This window comes from Mytilus californianus, unplaced genomic scaffold (genome assembly GCF_021869535.1).
Source record: "Mytilus californianus isolate M0D057914Y unplaced genomic scaffold, xbMytCali1.0.p SCAF_2, whole genome shotgun sequence".
NCBI lineage: Eukaryota > Metazoa > Mollusca > Bivalvia > Mytilida > Mytilidae > Mytilus > Mytilus californianus.
In genome coordinates this window covers 35,407,639-35,423,936 of record NW_026262668.1, presented here as the reverse complement: position 1 = coordinate 35,423,936, position 16,298 = coordinate 35,407,639, and the positions used below count along the sequence as shown (strand labels likewise).

At 31.3% G+C, this 16,298-nt stretch overlaps 1 protein-coding gene across 1 annotated transcript; it reads left to right on the top strand.

The window, feature by feature from the left end:
* The first annotated feature begins 4,638 nt into the window (after positions 1-4,638).
* LOC127729788 (acetylcholinesterase-like) lies at positions 4,639-10,855 on the top strand. Its single transcript, XM_052237686.1, has 6 exons — positions 4,639-4,744; positions 6,011-6,088; positions 6,754-6,812; positions 9,040-9,178; positions 9,485-9,620; positions 10,540-10,855. The coding sequence occupies exons 1-6, from the start codon at positions 4,705-4,707 to the stop codon at positions 10,742-10,744; spliced, it is 657 nt and encodes a 218-aa protein (XP_052093646.1). The 5' UTR covers positions 4,639-4,704; the 3' UTR covers positions 10,745-10,855.
* Positions 10,856-16,298: the final 5,443 nt, after the last annotated feature.

Sequence of the window (16,298 nt, the reverse complement as noted above, 5' to 3'; positions counted from 1 at the left end):
TGAGCCAAGGCTACGTGTTGAAGATCGTACTTTTATAATGGTTTACTTTGATAAATTTTGACTTGGATGGAGAGTTGTCTCGTTGGCACTCATACCACATCTTCTTATATCTACTCACTTTCAGATGTATGCATAGTAGGAGATGTCTATATTGTCGATATACTGGGCGTCATTCTAAATGCAGTTAATTCTGAATGTTTTCACTTCTATTTGTGTTTTAGGTGCCTACATTGTCGCTGATTGTTTTCACTCCTATTTGTGTTTTATTTGCCTACATTATCGACAGACTAGGCGTCATTCCAATTGGAGTACACTCCGATTACTTTCACTTTCATTTTTCTGTTTTATATCACGACTTTGAGATATTTATCTTACATCGATAAATAATCTGTTTATGTAAAGACAAATTCAAAATTCATTAAGGCGTACATATAATCGTGTATTGAAAGGAAAGATCATAATCAGAAGTACTAACACAATGATCTTGATTAGCAAAGGTCAAGATACAAGAGAATTATCTACCGATTTTAAGGCTAAAAATTGTCCACTTATACGACAGTCTAAAATAATCCAGGAATCTACAGCCCTTGAGCAGTAACTTAGAGCATTTTTTTTATGCAAATTCAGCTGTACAGTTTTACTTCTTATTGTCTGTGTTTTTGGTGTCTTTAATCCAGATATTATAGAGATGAGTACCGTTTATTAATTTATACTTCCTGCACATTTTTAAATTTTCTCAGCATTCCATACGAAAAAGAACTCAATGATACAGATTGATGCAGTCTAGGACTCTAGATGAGTTCAGCACGAATTATACAAACTTAAAGTGGACCCTTTATCAGAAGGGTCAAAACGGTTCTGTTATGCATTCAGAATCTCTTTCAAAAACTATGATGTACCTTCAGCACACGGGTTTCTTACAATTTGAATGAACCTGATGTTATGGATGCATTAATCTTCTCTTTAAGACAAATATATGGTTGTTACAAAATTGTTTTATATGCAAAAATCATTATATGAAAAGAGAAGTTGGGATTCACAGGAAATCTAGAAATCCATTTATACACCTTATCACGGGGATTGTACTAACATGAAGAACACGACGGGTGCAACATATGGAGAACTGTTTACCCTTCCAGAGCAAATGAGGCCACGCCCGGTTTTTGTGGGGTTCGTGTCGCTCAGTTTTTAAGTTTATATGTTGTGTTTTGTATACTGTTGTTTGTCTTTCGATCGTTTTTAGTTTTTTACCATGTCTTTGTCAGTTTGTTTTGGACTCGACATGAGTTTGAATGTCCCGTTTGTATTTTTCGCCTCTCTTCTACATCATTCAAGAAGGGGAAGAAATTCACAAATTCGTCTTTTAATTATTTGGTATTAACAATAATAGGACAATAAATTTTCAATCTTTCAATTTGATAAAAAAAAAATGTACAAAACTTCACCAAAATCATTATAAAGATTAACGGAATAAGACAGGCTGCTACTGATGTTCAACTAAACATCATTCTAAAATTCGTGCTGCCAATCCGTCTACCTTAAGAAATGCCATTGAAAAATATGGTGATGAGGTATACACAATGTGCGATGTCAATCAGATGTGGATTCTAAAAAATTCTAAAGATCTACTTCAATATGTTCAACATAATCATTACAATTGAGAAATAATACTGGTATCAAAACTTTTGTTTTTTTTACAATCAACACTACTTTGCCCAATGCCTAATTTAAGGATCGACTGCATCTCATTAAACAGGGCACTTTCTAATCAATTGTGAGTCGTAGGTACTATTTTTTTTCCTATATGTCAGGAAAATATTACGTTGTAACGAAACACGCTGGTTTCATAAAAAAAAAGGCAGAAGACATAACATCAAAATGCTGGATTTTTTTATAGCTAACATACTTGTTGAATTTAGTGTATTGATATTCCAACAGGCAGTCGATATTCAAATGAGTAAAACTGTGCAACTCAGTTTACATATATATCGCATTTGACATGTTAGGTGCGTGAATGCCAACATTTTACGGACTACTGTAACAGAGATGTGCTCATACCACAAATCTGCTCCAGCATGGTTATTAATAAAAACGAATAATATCCACACTGCAAACGATTTACGGTCTCCCTCATTGATTGGTTCACCAATAGGATGTGTATGTCTATGTTTGAACTAACGATATTCATGTTTTGTGGTATTAAGTATTAATATACCAGAAAAGTCGTCTGATCTGTAAATGACAGATTGTGTCGTATTTCCAATAGTGCTTTTTGACTGAGACTGGATAGGCGTGGTGAACATAGCAGGCATAGCAAAAGACGTCCAAACTGTCTCGCTCTTTTCGGGGTTCAAGAGATTCCCTCAGTGTTTTACTTGATTTGTATGAACATGTACTAAACTATATTATTAGATCTAAGCATTGGATAAATTATGTTATATTTTATTATTCCAGCGATCGTGATAAATAACCAAGGGAACAGACATGCTTGTTTTGTTTGCATAGTGGTTTAATTTACATATATCATATGCCTCTGTTTAGTCCTTTATTGTAACTTTTTAAACAACAAGATTATATCCATCTCAATGTTTTACACGGAGTCTTTTATTGAATTACACAAAGTGATAAAAAAAATTGTATTGCTATTAATAAGTGTTTATTCATATGTGCTTTTATCCATTTTAAAAGGTTTATTTCGAAATGCAATAATCCACAGTGGCGCACCAATTTCGCATTGGTTTTTATCAACGTGTATACAAACCAGTAGATTATCAAAAATTCCAGGAAACTGTCGACCGGGTACCAGTCTGATCACAACAGAGCAAAAAAAGGTTAGAAATGAACTGGTCATGAAATTCCCATTTAAGAGAACCTACAGATAAAATTTGAAATGAGCAACATGTTACGTTAGAATTCTATAAACTTCTTTGTCTTTATATGTTTTGAAGTATGTTGAAAGTCCTAACTGCGCATAACTCTAAACTATCTTTTTAATTATTTAAACACTACAAAAATGTTACCTTCTATTGTTTATCTCACTGTAGATGTATATTTACACATTATAAATGTATTTACCTTTCTTGTGAAATTTTCAAAATTGAAATTTAATATCTTCATATGGGGGCAGTGACTGTCCTAAACTTTACAAAACAAATAAATATAACTTGTTAATTATACGTTTTTACTAATTTCAAGTTAACTTGATACATCTTAGCAGCCAAAGAAATATATATATAAGTGACGTAACGGATCCAGGTAAGTTTAGTTTTGGGCAGTTGCTGTCTTTTAGCGCTTCAGCCTCTGTCCAAATAAAGTTATTCGGATAAGGGATAGGTTTGCTACTGAGCACACATTGTGACAATCAAGATTGATCAATTTTGTTAAACAAATGACAGTTCACATTTCTATACATATGTGATATATAGATTCTACCACTGCATCGAGTGTGATACGATATTCATCCACTCAACACAGTAAAATTTTTAAAATTTTAAACGCGAGGCTCGCCGAGCGTTTTAAATATTTAAAATTTAACTGTCGAGAGTGGATAAATATCGTATTGCACAAGATTTGGTGGTGGAATCTGTTTCTCTAATAATTTTTAGACGATAAGCAGACAATCTTAATCTTTCATTTCGAACGACCTACAAAAAGATGTGTTCTTTCTATGTGACGTCATCAGGCATAGTCGCCTTTTTTCATGACGTCACAATAGAAATTACAGAGGAAAGCAAGAAAATTTGACGTCATAATCAAATTTTGACCACTGAAGAACTTAGATCAAACGAACCACACGTTGATTAAATAAAAATAATCAACAGGTCAGGAAAAGGATTAATCGAGTAAGAATTAGAGAAACTAAAATATCTGTCAGGTATCAATTGAATGCCAATTTTTATTTTATACTTGGAAATGTTTATTTGTCCCTTTTAACTTGGACATCGCCATTTTCATTCATCGACTCACAGCATTGTTCATTTTTAATATAATGTCATCTATGAGGTCATATCGATTTTTTGTTAAATTATGGATGGATAGAAGAAAAAAAATCTCAAAATCAACCATCAGACTCTTTAACACTACAATGGCTAACATGTCTAATTTTAGTATGCCTTAAATATTGATATTATACGCAAGAGTCTTATTTATCTTACTTTAACCTCATCAAAATGATGACATAAAATGGCTTTTGATTAATTTATAACATTTTACAAAAATACGAAAGTAATCTTTAAAAATACTGACATGAACCACACATATATGTGCATTGTCGGAATTTTTTATACGAGCGTTAGAAACAGAAAGTACAGCCAGTAGTAAACTTTACGAATAGTGATGGGTGGGATGGAATAGACATCTACAAACGTACATTGTCGGAAAATTTATTTGTACGAGCTGGAGCATTGAATGTTATACATGTATTTTATAGTAAAATTACTATTTTTTAATTAATAACATTTATGATGGAAATGGAAGTTAATATTTTATACTTTGATATGTGTCGTCTGTGGAAAGCTACAGTAAACCACGAGACGACGATAAAGCATAGACTCACATGAATAAACTACGAAGTGTATCATTTGAATATTATAGTTACTTTTAATTCAATAGGAGAATTGGGTTGTAGTTGATGGGGAATTTCTAAAAGACAGTCCAGAAAAACTGTTTACTTGCGGAAAATTCCACGCTGGTTCAGTATTATTAATGATGTCACGGGATGAAGGGCACCCATTAGATATATCAAGTATGTATTTAAAAAAACACTGAAATGCCTACATGTATATTTTCATTAGAAGTTTCTTGCAAAATGTGTCAATAGAAAGTTAAGTATAAAGACCTGCCAAAAATTGAATATCCTCCTTTTTCTACCGATTATTCTAACTAATAGACTGTTTGTTCTCAAGGGTATCAACTACCCAGTTACCGGTGATTTTAGATACTTACAAACACACATACATACAAAATCCATAATAACTATATACGGAGGAATTCGTTTATATAAAAAAAATTATTCTTTAAGGCATACAAATCCATGATTAATTGAAACTAAATAAAAGAAACACAATAGTCCACACATAATATACAGAAAACTAAAATCTAAAACCACACGGTGAACTCAGCTTATTTTGAAGGATAAACAGTTAAAGTTCCAGTAATAGTTTTCTTTGTGTTAAACTTATTGAATGAAATAATCATTGGTAAAGCATCAAACAACAGCACATTGGTATTTGTCTCTCGGCTACCTTTAAGTCAATATCAACTGGTTGGGTCATTTGAGTTTAAAATACAACGACGATATAACAATACTACGATCGATTGGTCGTAAAGGAGACGGTCATGTGTTTGACAAAAGTACTAGTACTATCTAAAATTATTCTACATCACTGCTTCAATAAAAGTTTAATTGCTGAATGTACTTAGATTTTTCCATGTATCAACTGTTAAAGTGCAATTTTGAGACAATATACCTAAGTCAGTGCTAAAGCACTTGGCATATTAAACTTGCTTTAGTTTTTTCTCAAAATAACTTTGATTTTTCGGTTACACTAATCCAAATCTGAAAGACAAAACAATCAATAAGATATAGGAAAAATTCATATATAATACCGAACTCAAAGGTAAATTCAAAAAGAAGGGAAGTACATAAACCTAAAAAAAAAAAACGCTTGACCTTATCAACAAACAGATCGACTGGAAAACAACGGTCATATTTCTGACTTGTTACAGGCATGTTCCGAACATATATACTAGAGAAGACACTGGACGAGGTTTAGTGTTATTTTCAGGCGTTGACATGGAACATACAACCAAAATACGATCGGCCTTTGATATACTTTTCTTATGTACATCCAACCGTTTTAATCACTTTCAATTCATAGTAGCAGCTTAGAAAAATGGTGTAATATTTTTACATAAATCAAGATCTGAAGAAAGCTGCAAAAAACACGGCAACTTAAATTAACATTTTAAGTACGAATTGACGTCATACGTATTTTCTCAAATATTTTAGCATACAAAGAACTAGATTTAGACCAGACAATAGGATGGTATGCGACGAATTTGTTTGCAGAAAGACCAGATTTTACAGGTACTTAAGATAATGATTTAGAAAGTTAATTGAAAATATTTATGCCAAAAGTTGTATGTCAAGTGGCGAAGTGTTGTCATCAGCCATGACTTTATAGACACATTTAGAAATTTGTAATTGAAAAATAATTGAGTCATATTGAGAAAACACGATATTTAAAAAAATCAGTGACATTTCTTTTGTTTGTCATGAAAAAAGATTAATAAATGTAGAAACAGGCTTTTTTCCGAAAATACCCTCTGAACAATGACTGGACCGTTAAACGTTGAGCAACACCAGTTCCACTAAAGTCGGAGAAAAGATGGGTTCTGCAGAACAGTAACCATTTTATACCGAAGTAGTGGCACCTATCGTGTTGTTCAAGACATGAAACTTCGGTAATAACTCGAATTTGATGGAATAACATTATCGGTACCCATTTAAATGCACTAAATTCGCTTTTCGACAATCAATGTCTCTTCAGTGATCCTCGAGGCCAAAACGAGGATGCAAAACCGAATAAAGCATGGATAGCTAACGATGAATGAATACATTGAGGGAATAACGAGATAAACACGACCATAAAAGAATAGCCAAAAACCGTTTAAATCAACAACAATTTAATTTCTATATGATTTTAAACAAATTCTATGTTGATATTTTTTTTTGGATGAAACATTATCTAGATAACGTCAAAAAAGAAATCAAGATCTGGGAGACAATGAATCTATCAAGTTATCCTCAAGTAAGTTGTCAAATTAAAATGGGCAGATTTTACACGTTGGAAGACCAAGGTAAAAAAACAGTGTCCTTGTTTTCACTGGAAAAGTAAATTGTAACGTCAATAAATATTGTAGGAACTTTTTGTTTTAGTAAAAACGAGCACATCGATTTTAAAAGACGCAGAAAATGCCAAGGGAACGTTCAAAACTCTTAAGTCGCAGAGAAACTTGACGGGCAAAAAAACGAAAAACTACAAAATGATTAGTCTACAAAACTACATAGAAAACTAAATTTTGACCAAAATGACCGTCACCCAAAAAAACGAGGGTGATCTAACGTACTCTGGAAGGGTGAGCAGATCCTGTGAGATATTCGTCGTGTTACTCCTGTAAATTACGTTGATAATTTATATCAAGTGATTAGTCATTACGCAAAAGTGGATTGGTAATTGGAGATTGGTAAACAAACGCCTGATTTAAAACAAAACAATAAATGAAAAACAAATAATACAGACAGCAACCAACGACAACCACTTAATCAAAGGGTTTGCAACTCTTGGTTGCTAAAAGCTTACAATTACAAACACATATGTATTACAATATCATATCCCCTTACCTAGTTAACCCTTTGAAAGAGGCATTAACTGTCAAATTCATAATCACCGATTTGACTCAAATTCTCATATTTGATTTATTACATACTTAAACGTAAATCAAAATTGTAAAAAGCCTAAAATAAACAATTTACGATGCATAGACTCGATAAAAGATGATACTGCCTACGGTCATATAACCCAATATAAACATAAATATAGATATAAATAGTTAGAGAACACTTTCAATTGGATTTTTCTAGGTCTGTTTGATTTCATATATTAATAGTTTAAAAAATATGTTAATCATCGTTTTTTACCTGTATAAGAATGATCGAATCAGTAAACCAAATTGTTTACCCTTGTTTCACATTCAATGTTGATATTATTTTCCTTTAAATAGCTGAACACGCCTAGTTTATTTGGACCCATCTCTAGCTAAGGGGTTGAATGGAAGGTCACATGAATACGGATTCAATGAGGTCGAATTATTCACTTGCAAGTGAATAATTCATCAGCGATGTTTCTTAGCTTATTTTAACAAAATTGAACCAAACTGGCTGCTTAAAGTGAATTACTATTTCCGTATTTCATTTTCATTAATGATTGAAAAAAAATCGTATGTTAATTGTATTTTATACCTCGTAGCTAATGCCCCTTTAATGAGAACTGTGTGTTTGTGTGTTTATCCCATTCCCACCCTCCCCGCATCCCCCGCATCCGAGGAGGTGGTATATTGCTTAACTACTGTCATTTTTTCTAGTGTCATTAAATTATGACAATGTTTTAACGAAAGTTTTCATATTCGACTTAAAACCTAAACTATAAGTACAATTTGCTTCTCAATTCTATTCTATGTAAGAAGTTACCATTACAAAAACTGAAAAAAAACAAATATGACTTTTTTGTGTTCTTTATTTTGTTAGTTACTGGAAGGTCTTCAACGATGACCAAATTCAAACCTTATAAAGCACGGATAAAACGATTCATACAAATGCATGGTGTGTTGACGTTTGCACACGAGAAAAGTGCAAAACCAATTCAGAAAGTTATAATTAAAAAGCAATGTATTTAGTTTCATAAATAAATTAGAAGCAACAGTATCATATCGATGTTCATATCTCATGAATAATAAAGAAGATAAAAATCAAATTAAAAACAAAAGCTGTTGGAAATACATTAGCATAGATTCTAATTTGAAGTCTACCACCTGTGTCAATATCATGGAAATGATCCCGATATGAAACAAACGTTCTTTTCTTTTAATAACACCATGGAAGTATTATATTGACGGTATTAACGTAATCTAACAAAATAAAATACCGTTACTCACTATTTTAAAAAGTTGTAGTATGAATAATTCAGGATTTGTTTTTTAAGTTGTTTACGACTAAAAGTCAACCGAAAAGATTGGAATAAGCAAAGATGGTTTCCGACAGGTAACCACGGGATTGTTGAGAAGTATCTCTGGTCAATTTATGAGAGCGGCATTGCAGATAGTCACAAAAGGAAATTAACGATAGCGTTCTATTATACAGTTTTCTACAGCGCCCCCAGGGTTATAAATGAGTGCTAATAAATCGTTGTAGTTCCTGTCAATATAATACTTTCATGATAAAATAAAGCTAAAGGATGAATATTTATATTCTAATTTCAGGCCTTGCAAGTCAGGGCAGATTTAGGAGTCTTCGTGCCAATGATGAAGCTTGCAGACATGATTTCTGAATGGCAAAAGAACGTTTATACACTCAGTTTTGATTATGTTTCTCAAAACGTACCCGGACCTGAATGGATAGGTAATACAATCTTTTTACTGGTAAAAAGTGTAAATTATTTTACTTTCAGTATTATTCCATACCCCTTTTACAAGTTAGTCTTGCGTTGCAGGAAATAAATTATGTTCCCTTTCTTTAGAATTAAAACAAATTTCAGTTGATGTGAAAAACCAATAAAAATCATATAAACTCCAAAGATGAGTATTTTTTAAATTCTGAATGATAAGTAATGCACATGTTAGCTCTAATTGATACTTGGAAAGCAAAGTATCATTCAAATTTAGTAAGATCGAGTATAAATTGTATTTCTGTTTATTCTGTTATTAGGAGTTCAGCATGGATGGGATATATTTTATGTATTTGGTGTACCGACAGTAGGACACCCAAAGTTCTCATATACAGCACGTGATACAGAGGTTTCTAAAGTGACGATGCAACTTATCAGCAATTTTGTCAAAAAAGGGTATGATATATATTGGGGTAGCATTTATAAATATTTTCTACCTAAATATTTATATATAAAGCAAAAGGCTTTTTTCCAAGTGCAATCAACAAACAATGATATATGCTATAGTTATGACCTCTATTGGATCGTAACCCACTGTAGACTCTTCAATATGTATATATGAGGGTAAGTACTTGTTCTGCAACGACGAATACAGGCCAATATAAGATGGAACATTATAAAATGAACATTACAAAATTAAGCAAACTAACACAAATAAAAGCAGCCAACGAAAAAAGAAACAAGAAACAAACAAAAAAGCAAATGCTGACTGCACAAATGTAAATATGCGCTATAGTTTTGGAATATAAAGGAACATCACAGTAGAAAAATGTCATACCAGTAAGTTGGAAAACTGATAAACATACAACTACCCACGTTATAAAAAGAAATAAAGATTGAACATCCGATGCCCGCTTGGTATATGCAATGGCTTCAAAAGCTTAAGAATGGCAAACCGTTCGTTCGACATAATTGGCAAACATTAAACTGTTTATGTTCAATTCCTATGTTATATATGGTCGGACTTGAGTTATTTTGTTTTTACTGTAATTACGTATTAGACATACCACGTATCAGACAAACATATAATGTATTTGTAATGAGCGTTTAAACATATTATGTTTTAGTTTGGAGATAATCAAATTTGAGTCATGTTCCATTGCCCTTACCACAAATGCATCATATGTATTTGTGATAGGTCTTGTACGTTAAAAGAATAACTAGATGCTGAAATAGGTTAAAAAGGGCTTTAAATATTATTTCTACAAAAAAGACATGAAAATATTATTAGCAAAACACTCCCAAATACTAGAAAATAAAAAAATAGATATTAATTTCAAATATCCCTTTATCCTTCAATTCCTATCAATTCTAGGAACTGGCGATCCTGTAATTTGAAGTTGAGAAAGTACAATCCGGAGAAAAAGTCTATCAACAAACTGGATTATGTCAATGGCAAAACAGTTGTTACAAACGAAATCAACTTCAAACAACCAAGGCTTGACTTTTGGTACAAATATTTGTTTCCATTTAATTTCAAATGTACCTATAGCTATAAAACATATAAAGGTTATATGTAATGTGTCCACGTATATAAAAGCCATAACGATTTGATGAGGAATTAAAAGTGATCCTTTAAATGGAATCTTCTTTATGTTTTATATCATTCTCAAAAAGCATCTTATAATGACAATCCCATTGAAATCAAATTTGAGATTAGTGATTTTGCTTCCCAAACTCCTATCATACATTTTGTAACTAGTCTGACATTTTTTTTTTAACCATACTTTCAATATTTCTTTTCTTATTTCATTTCCATAATCTCACTGTCAAATTTCTATTCTATTGCCCTCTAGGATGGAGAATTTTGCAATATTGATGCAAATTCTTTTGGTATTTCATTTGAAGACAGTGTCAGATTTTTTTTACATCATCTTTTTTTAGAAACATTTGCAATACAATGATTTTGACAAGAATGTTAAGGGAAATCTTCAAACGTGTAGCATATTTTTATATGCCATTTAGATAATAATTGGCTTAATTATTTTCCAAACAAAGGCATTGAAAATTCCCTTTCTCAACAACAACAAAAATTAATAAATTATTTTTTTCTAAATTGGTGTTCATTCTTCATTAAGAAAAAATACATTTCATATATACAGGTGCAAATACCTAATGCTGTGAAATAGCAATATAATGGGGAAAATACAAATAAATTATATTGCAGAAAATGCTCAGGTTAGAGTTATGCAATTGTGTTTATTGTTTCAACCAAATTAGTGATAATTGTAACTTAAAAAGACCTTAATTATTAACTTATGTCAGATGATTATGACACTGATTTTACAAGTGAAATAAAATCTGGTTGCGTTTTTTATACATATTTTATTTTAAGTCTTTTCTTTGAAAAAATAACACAACTCATTAATCAGTCAGCTTTCACACAACATTAACAGAACAATTGTATGTAGTGTTGCTCAAAATAAAAGATAGGTACACTATTCACGTCAAGATTTTGTGTATTTAGTTAGATGTGTAATTAATTGAATACACAAATTCTTGACCTCAATACCATTATCAACTGTCATGATATATTAACTGTGGTCAATTGAGACTGCATTAGAATTGAGTTGATTCCAATTTATACTTATACCTTTGAGTGTAATTGTTTGAAAATCATGACAGTTGATAATTATACTGGAATTGTATCAATACTCTTGTTTTCCTAATGAAAGAATGGGAACAATAGCATTTAAAACAAGTGTGGGAATCAACTCTGATATCAATACACATATTAAACCAAATTTTATTCAATAGCTTACACGAACATAAGATACTGATAAAACACTTTCATAATTTTTATCAACTGCTTAAATTTGATAATTATTTCTTTTTCACATTAATTAATAAATGGCAATTTAATATAAATTACGATTTACAAAGGAACTATATGCAAGTGAATATCGAAAATGTTCGCACAACCTTTTCTTAATTTAAGGACAAATAACATATTAAAAATTGGCAGTTGATGATTAAAATGGTGTATAAAGTTTCAGCAATTCATAGAAACACATAATTAATTTCTTAATATGTCTTCAACTTAGAATCCTGCACCATCCCCAAATTCCCAGTGATCACATAGATCCAGCAAAGCTGAATTAAAAATAAAAAAAATCCATTAACATAGTTTTTCCTGCCTCCTTCTCCCAACGCCTTGTAACTAAATTTGGAAATTATGGATTGATCAGCAAAAAGTAACAACAACTCCGAAATATTCAAAACGGAAAGTCCCTTATCAAAAGCTGAAATATTACTCTTTCTTAATTATAGATAAATTTTTGTTGGTATGATCAATTGAAAATATATGACTGTAAAAAATTTACTTTCCCAACTTGGATGAAAATATCACATTCAATTCAAACATTTGTTTTCATCCCTTTAATTGACCATACTCATGCTACAAAACGATATCTCAGATTTTTGATATGTGCCTCCAATTAGAAGATATATTGATTTAACTGGTGGTTGCCAAACCTTATTGCGAATTCATCTTTCATCTTTGGAGAAATATAAATTCATTCAGAAACAAATTATCAAAAACCTAGGACACGATTTTGCAGAAAATATTGCCTTTCATCACATATATCAAAGCCAAACCAAATGGGATACCCATAAAGATTCTATTTTCATTTTTTGATAACAATTCCCATGAAAAATTGTTTTGAAAAATCACCTAAAAACTGAATATCCCCTTTGAACCTCTATAAATGCAACATAAATATACACATTCCTCTGGGAACACACCAGGAGTGTTCTGATACCATTATTTTATCAATAGAACCACACAGTTTGTTTCTTTTATTCACTTAAACTGTAATGTTTGCACTTTTTGTGCACTGTCAATTCCTTAACAACACTAATTTAGCATTTGGCAGGAGTTTGACGTTACAAAATGTCCAAATGGATAATTACTTAAAATAATGGGATAAAAAAATTTCACTAAAAAATCATTGTAAGTCTGTAGTGCAGTTTTGTATGCAGTATTCACGGTGAGTGTTGTATTTCTTTACAATGAATGGTGTATTGACTTTGGGTCTATCTGGCTGTAAACAGTGATGTGCATATGCTTATGAATCAAACACAATACTAGTACCGTAAATTATTTTCTTACATACACTTCCGTCAGGGTGGAATCTGCATTTCCTACATGGCAACCATTTGGATAGTTTGGGTGTTGTTTTAGTTATATTGATTTTTTAATAACATTAACGGTAACAATTTACTGCACGAGATGCATATTTCGACAAATAATGTCTCTTCAGTGATGCCCGAGGCCAAAATATTTGAAAGTCCAAAGTCTAATACAAATGTTGAAGAGCTGATAAAAACCAAAATGGACAAGGAATCAGATCTATACGCTTAACGGTTACTTGAATAAATTCAGTGTTTAATAGATATGTAAAACTCAAGTAGTTACCCATTTTTATTGAAAAATGGTAATATCAGTGTGCTGTGTAATTGTGTCCAATATGGAGAGCGGTCTTGGCAAAATCCATAATAACTAGTGTATATGAAATGCTTTCTGTAATTTTAAATCTATATATCCTGTATTACATTTTTCATCCGTCCCCAAAAATTCTGTACGCCTTTAAAATTTTTTGTTTAACATCGTTTTGTTCATTAATTTAGACAAATCTATGTTATATATCACTGAGATTTGAAAATGCCATCTAATTATGGTTCCAATGAGATAGATACTATGATACCCTTCACATTTTAAAATTTTCGATTTTTGTTTTGCAACTTTTTATTCGACTTGTTCTTCCCATTGTTAGATCACCACTGATGAGTCTTGAGGAGACAGAACACTCATACCCAATAATAAGCCTGGTATCTTTGATGAGTTTTTGGCCCCAAAAATGACTATCCTGTACGATTTTTGTCTTTTATTTGCATGAAAAGTTCAAACACAATTAGGACCGAATTTTCATACGTACATGTATTTCCTTAACCTGAAAAAACGATGTATGATAACAAAATGTGCAGCCAGTTTGAAAAAAAATGCTTTGAATGCATGATTTTATAAAGGGGTTGATTTTATTTTTTGATGAAACCTTTAATTATTCAAGTTATCCTGAAATGATTACAAGGATAGCGTAATATGATGCAAGCTTAACATGTGGAAAGTACACGTTCAGTTTAAATTTTCAATGAAACCGCAGTAACCTTATTAGTACATGTCAATACATTTTACAAGGAATTATATGCTTAAAGCTGACAAAGTAAAATTTGTCACTATGAATTATTGTCATTACGTTTTGAGAAGTCATATTTTTGGGGGCATTTCTTATAGATTCAAACAGTTACATAAAAAATGATCATAACATTTAAGGAAAATAAACCCGTTTGCACTGGGGAGACCTTAATTATTAGAATTGAAAAGGGTCTTCCTAGATCTAATAGAAAAGTCTTTTATCATAAGAAATACAGTTGTAAATACTTAGCAGTAAAAAACGTACGGTGACCCTCTCTTTTCTTTTAATATTCTAAAAGCATTTTCTAAATGCTATCTTCTTGTATTTTATTTTCCAATTTTTTCATCTAGTTTAGCTTCTATTTACATAATGATGTTTTTTCCTGTATAATCCATACAAAATGTGTCATTTTTCACAACCTGTAGCTTGAGAAAAAGCTAGGTGACCTATCATTTTTACTATATTTTTGAACATATCACAAGATAAACTACATTTTGGCAAAGTATGTACAATTTCTATCATTTCCAATTCATACTGCCATACCAACTGTTTTGCTGAGTGTAGATTCGTATTGCTATTAGACGTGTCTCGGTATTTTACATCCAACATTCATGTATTTAGTTATGATGTTCCATTTGTAATACTGGTTGGATGTTGTTTTATGTCTTATCGTTTGTGGTTTTAATTCTTTTTTTTTTTCTTTATGTATGTTAAAGTAAAGATATTAATCACCTAGTTCATTTATAAGATTTTTAGGTTAAAAGCAACTATATGCACAGGATTTATTTGTTTTTCAATCAGTTTGATTTAGAAGAAAAATCATAGTTATAAAATACAAATAATTACACCATTACTAACACAATTCTATATCAATATTCTTGTTATGGTTAGAAAATACATCAAATAACACCATTACAAACTTAATCCCAATTTCATATTGTAATTTTTAGAAATTTACCTGTGACGTCACTTTTTGTGGTGTTGATACATTCGTATGACGCACAGTTCATTATTCTATTGTGCTGTATTTGTGTTCTGTCGTAAAATAATTTTAAGTTGTTCGTTGTTATTCTTTGGTTTACATGTTGAAATGGACTTTTATATTATTTATGTATGTATTTCTCTGTCCTGAATGTTCTTGCATTTATTTGTACTTTATTCCTGTCACGTAATGTTGTCATTTTAGCGGTATTTTTAACATTGCTGTATAAGTGGGAGGTTAGGCTAGCCATAGAACAAAGTTCAACCCACCATTTTTTTTAAAATGTCCTGTACCAAGTCAGGAATATTGCAATCGTTATCACATAGTCTGTTTTTATGTATGTTGGCGTTTGTTTTTGTAGCAGTGCAGTGTTTCTGTTGTTCCGTTTTGTTTCCTCTTATAGTTGATGTGTTTCCCTCAGTTTTGGTTTGTGACCCGGATTTGTTTCAGTTAAATCGATTTATGACTATTGAACAGCAGTATACTACTATTGTTTTTATATACCACCTTAACGCGAAAAAGAGACGTATACACTATTTCTGAATGGGTTAAGGTTGTGATGATTAATACAAATTAGAATAAAAAACTGAATGGGTCTATGAATACACATGATACATCAATCTTTAAAAAATTAAATGTTGTTAAGCACCTGTCCTACAGCCATGACAATTATGGTGTTGTCCCTGCAGATAAAGGCCCAATCAACATCGTTTGTGTGTGTAAATCGAATTACATGCTTGATAATGGAATTAGATATTGAAAATTCACTTGGAAACTCAACACATATTCCCACAACACTTACCAAGGAGGAAATCTGAAATAATTATATGTTCATTCTGAATTTCAATCAACTGGACCTTCTATCAATGTATTGGATACCTAAGTTACATAAGTGTC

What these genes read in the sequence shown, in the direction of transcription:
- LOC127729788 (XM_052237686.1), top strand. Translation starts at nt 4,705, where the DNA reads ATGATGTCACGGGATGAAGGGCACCCATTAGATATATCAA. An exon ending in ACCCGGACCTGAATGGATAG is followed by an intron (nt 9,179 to 9,484) that starts GTAATACAATCT and finishes TTCTGTTATTAG; the next exon opens with GAGTTCAGCATGGATGGGAT. An exon ending in AGCAATTTTGTCAAAAAAGG is followed by an intron (nt 9,621 to 10,539) that starts GTATGATATATA and finishes TATCAATTCTAG; the next exon opens with GAACTGGCGATCCTGTAATT.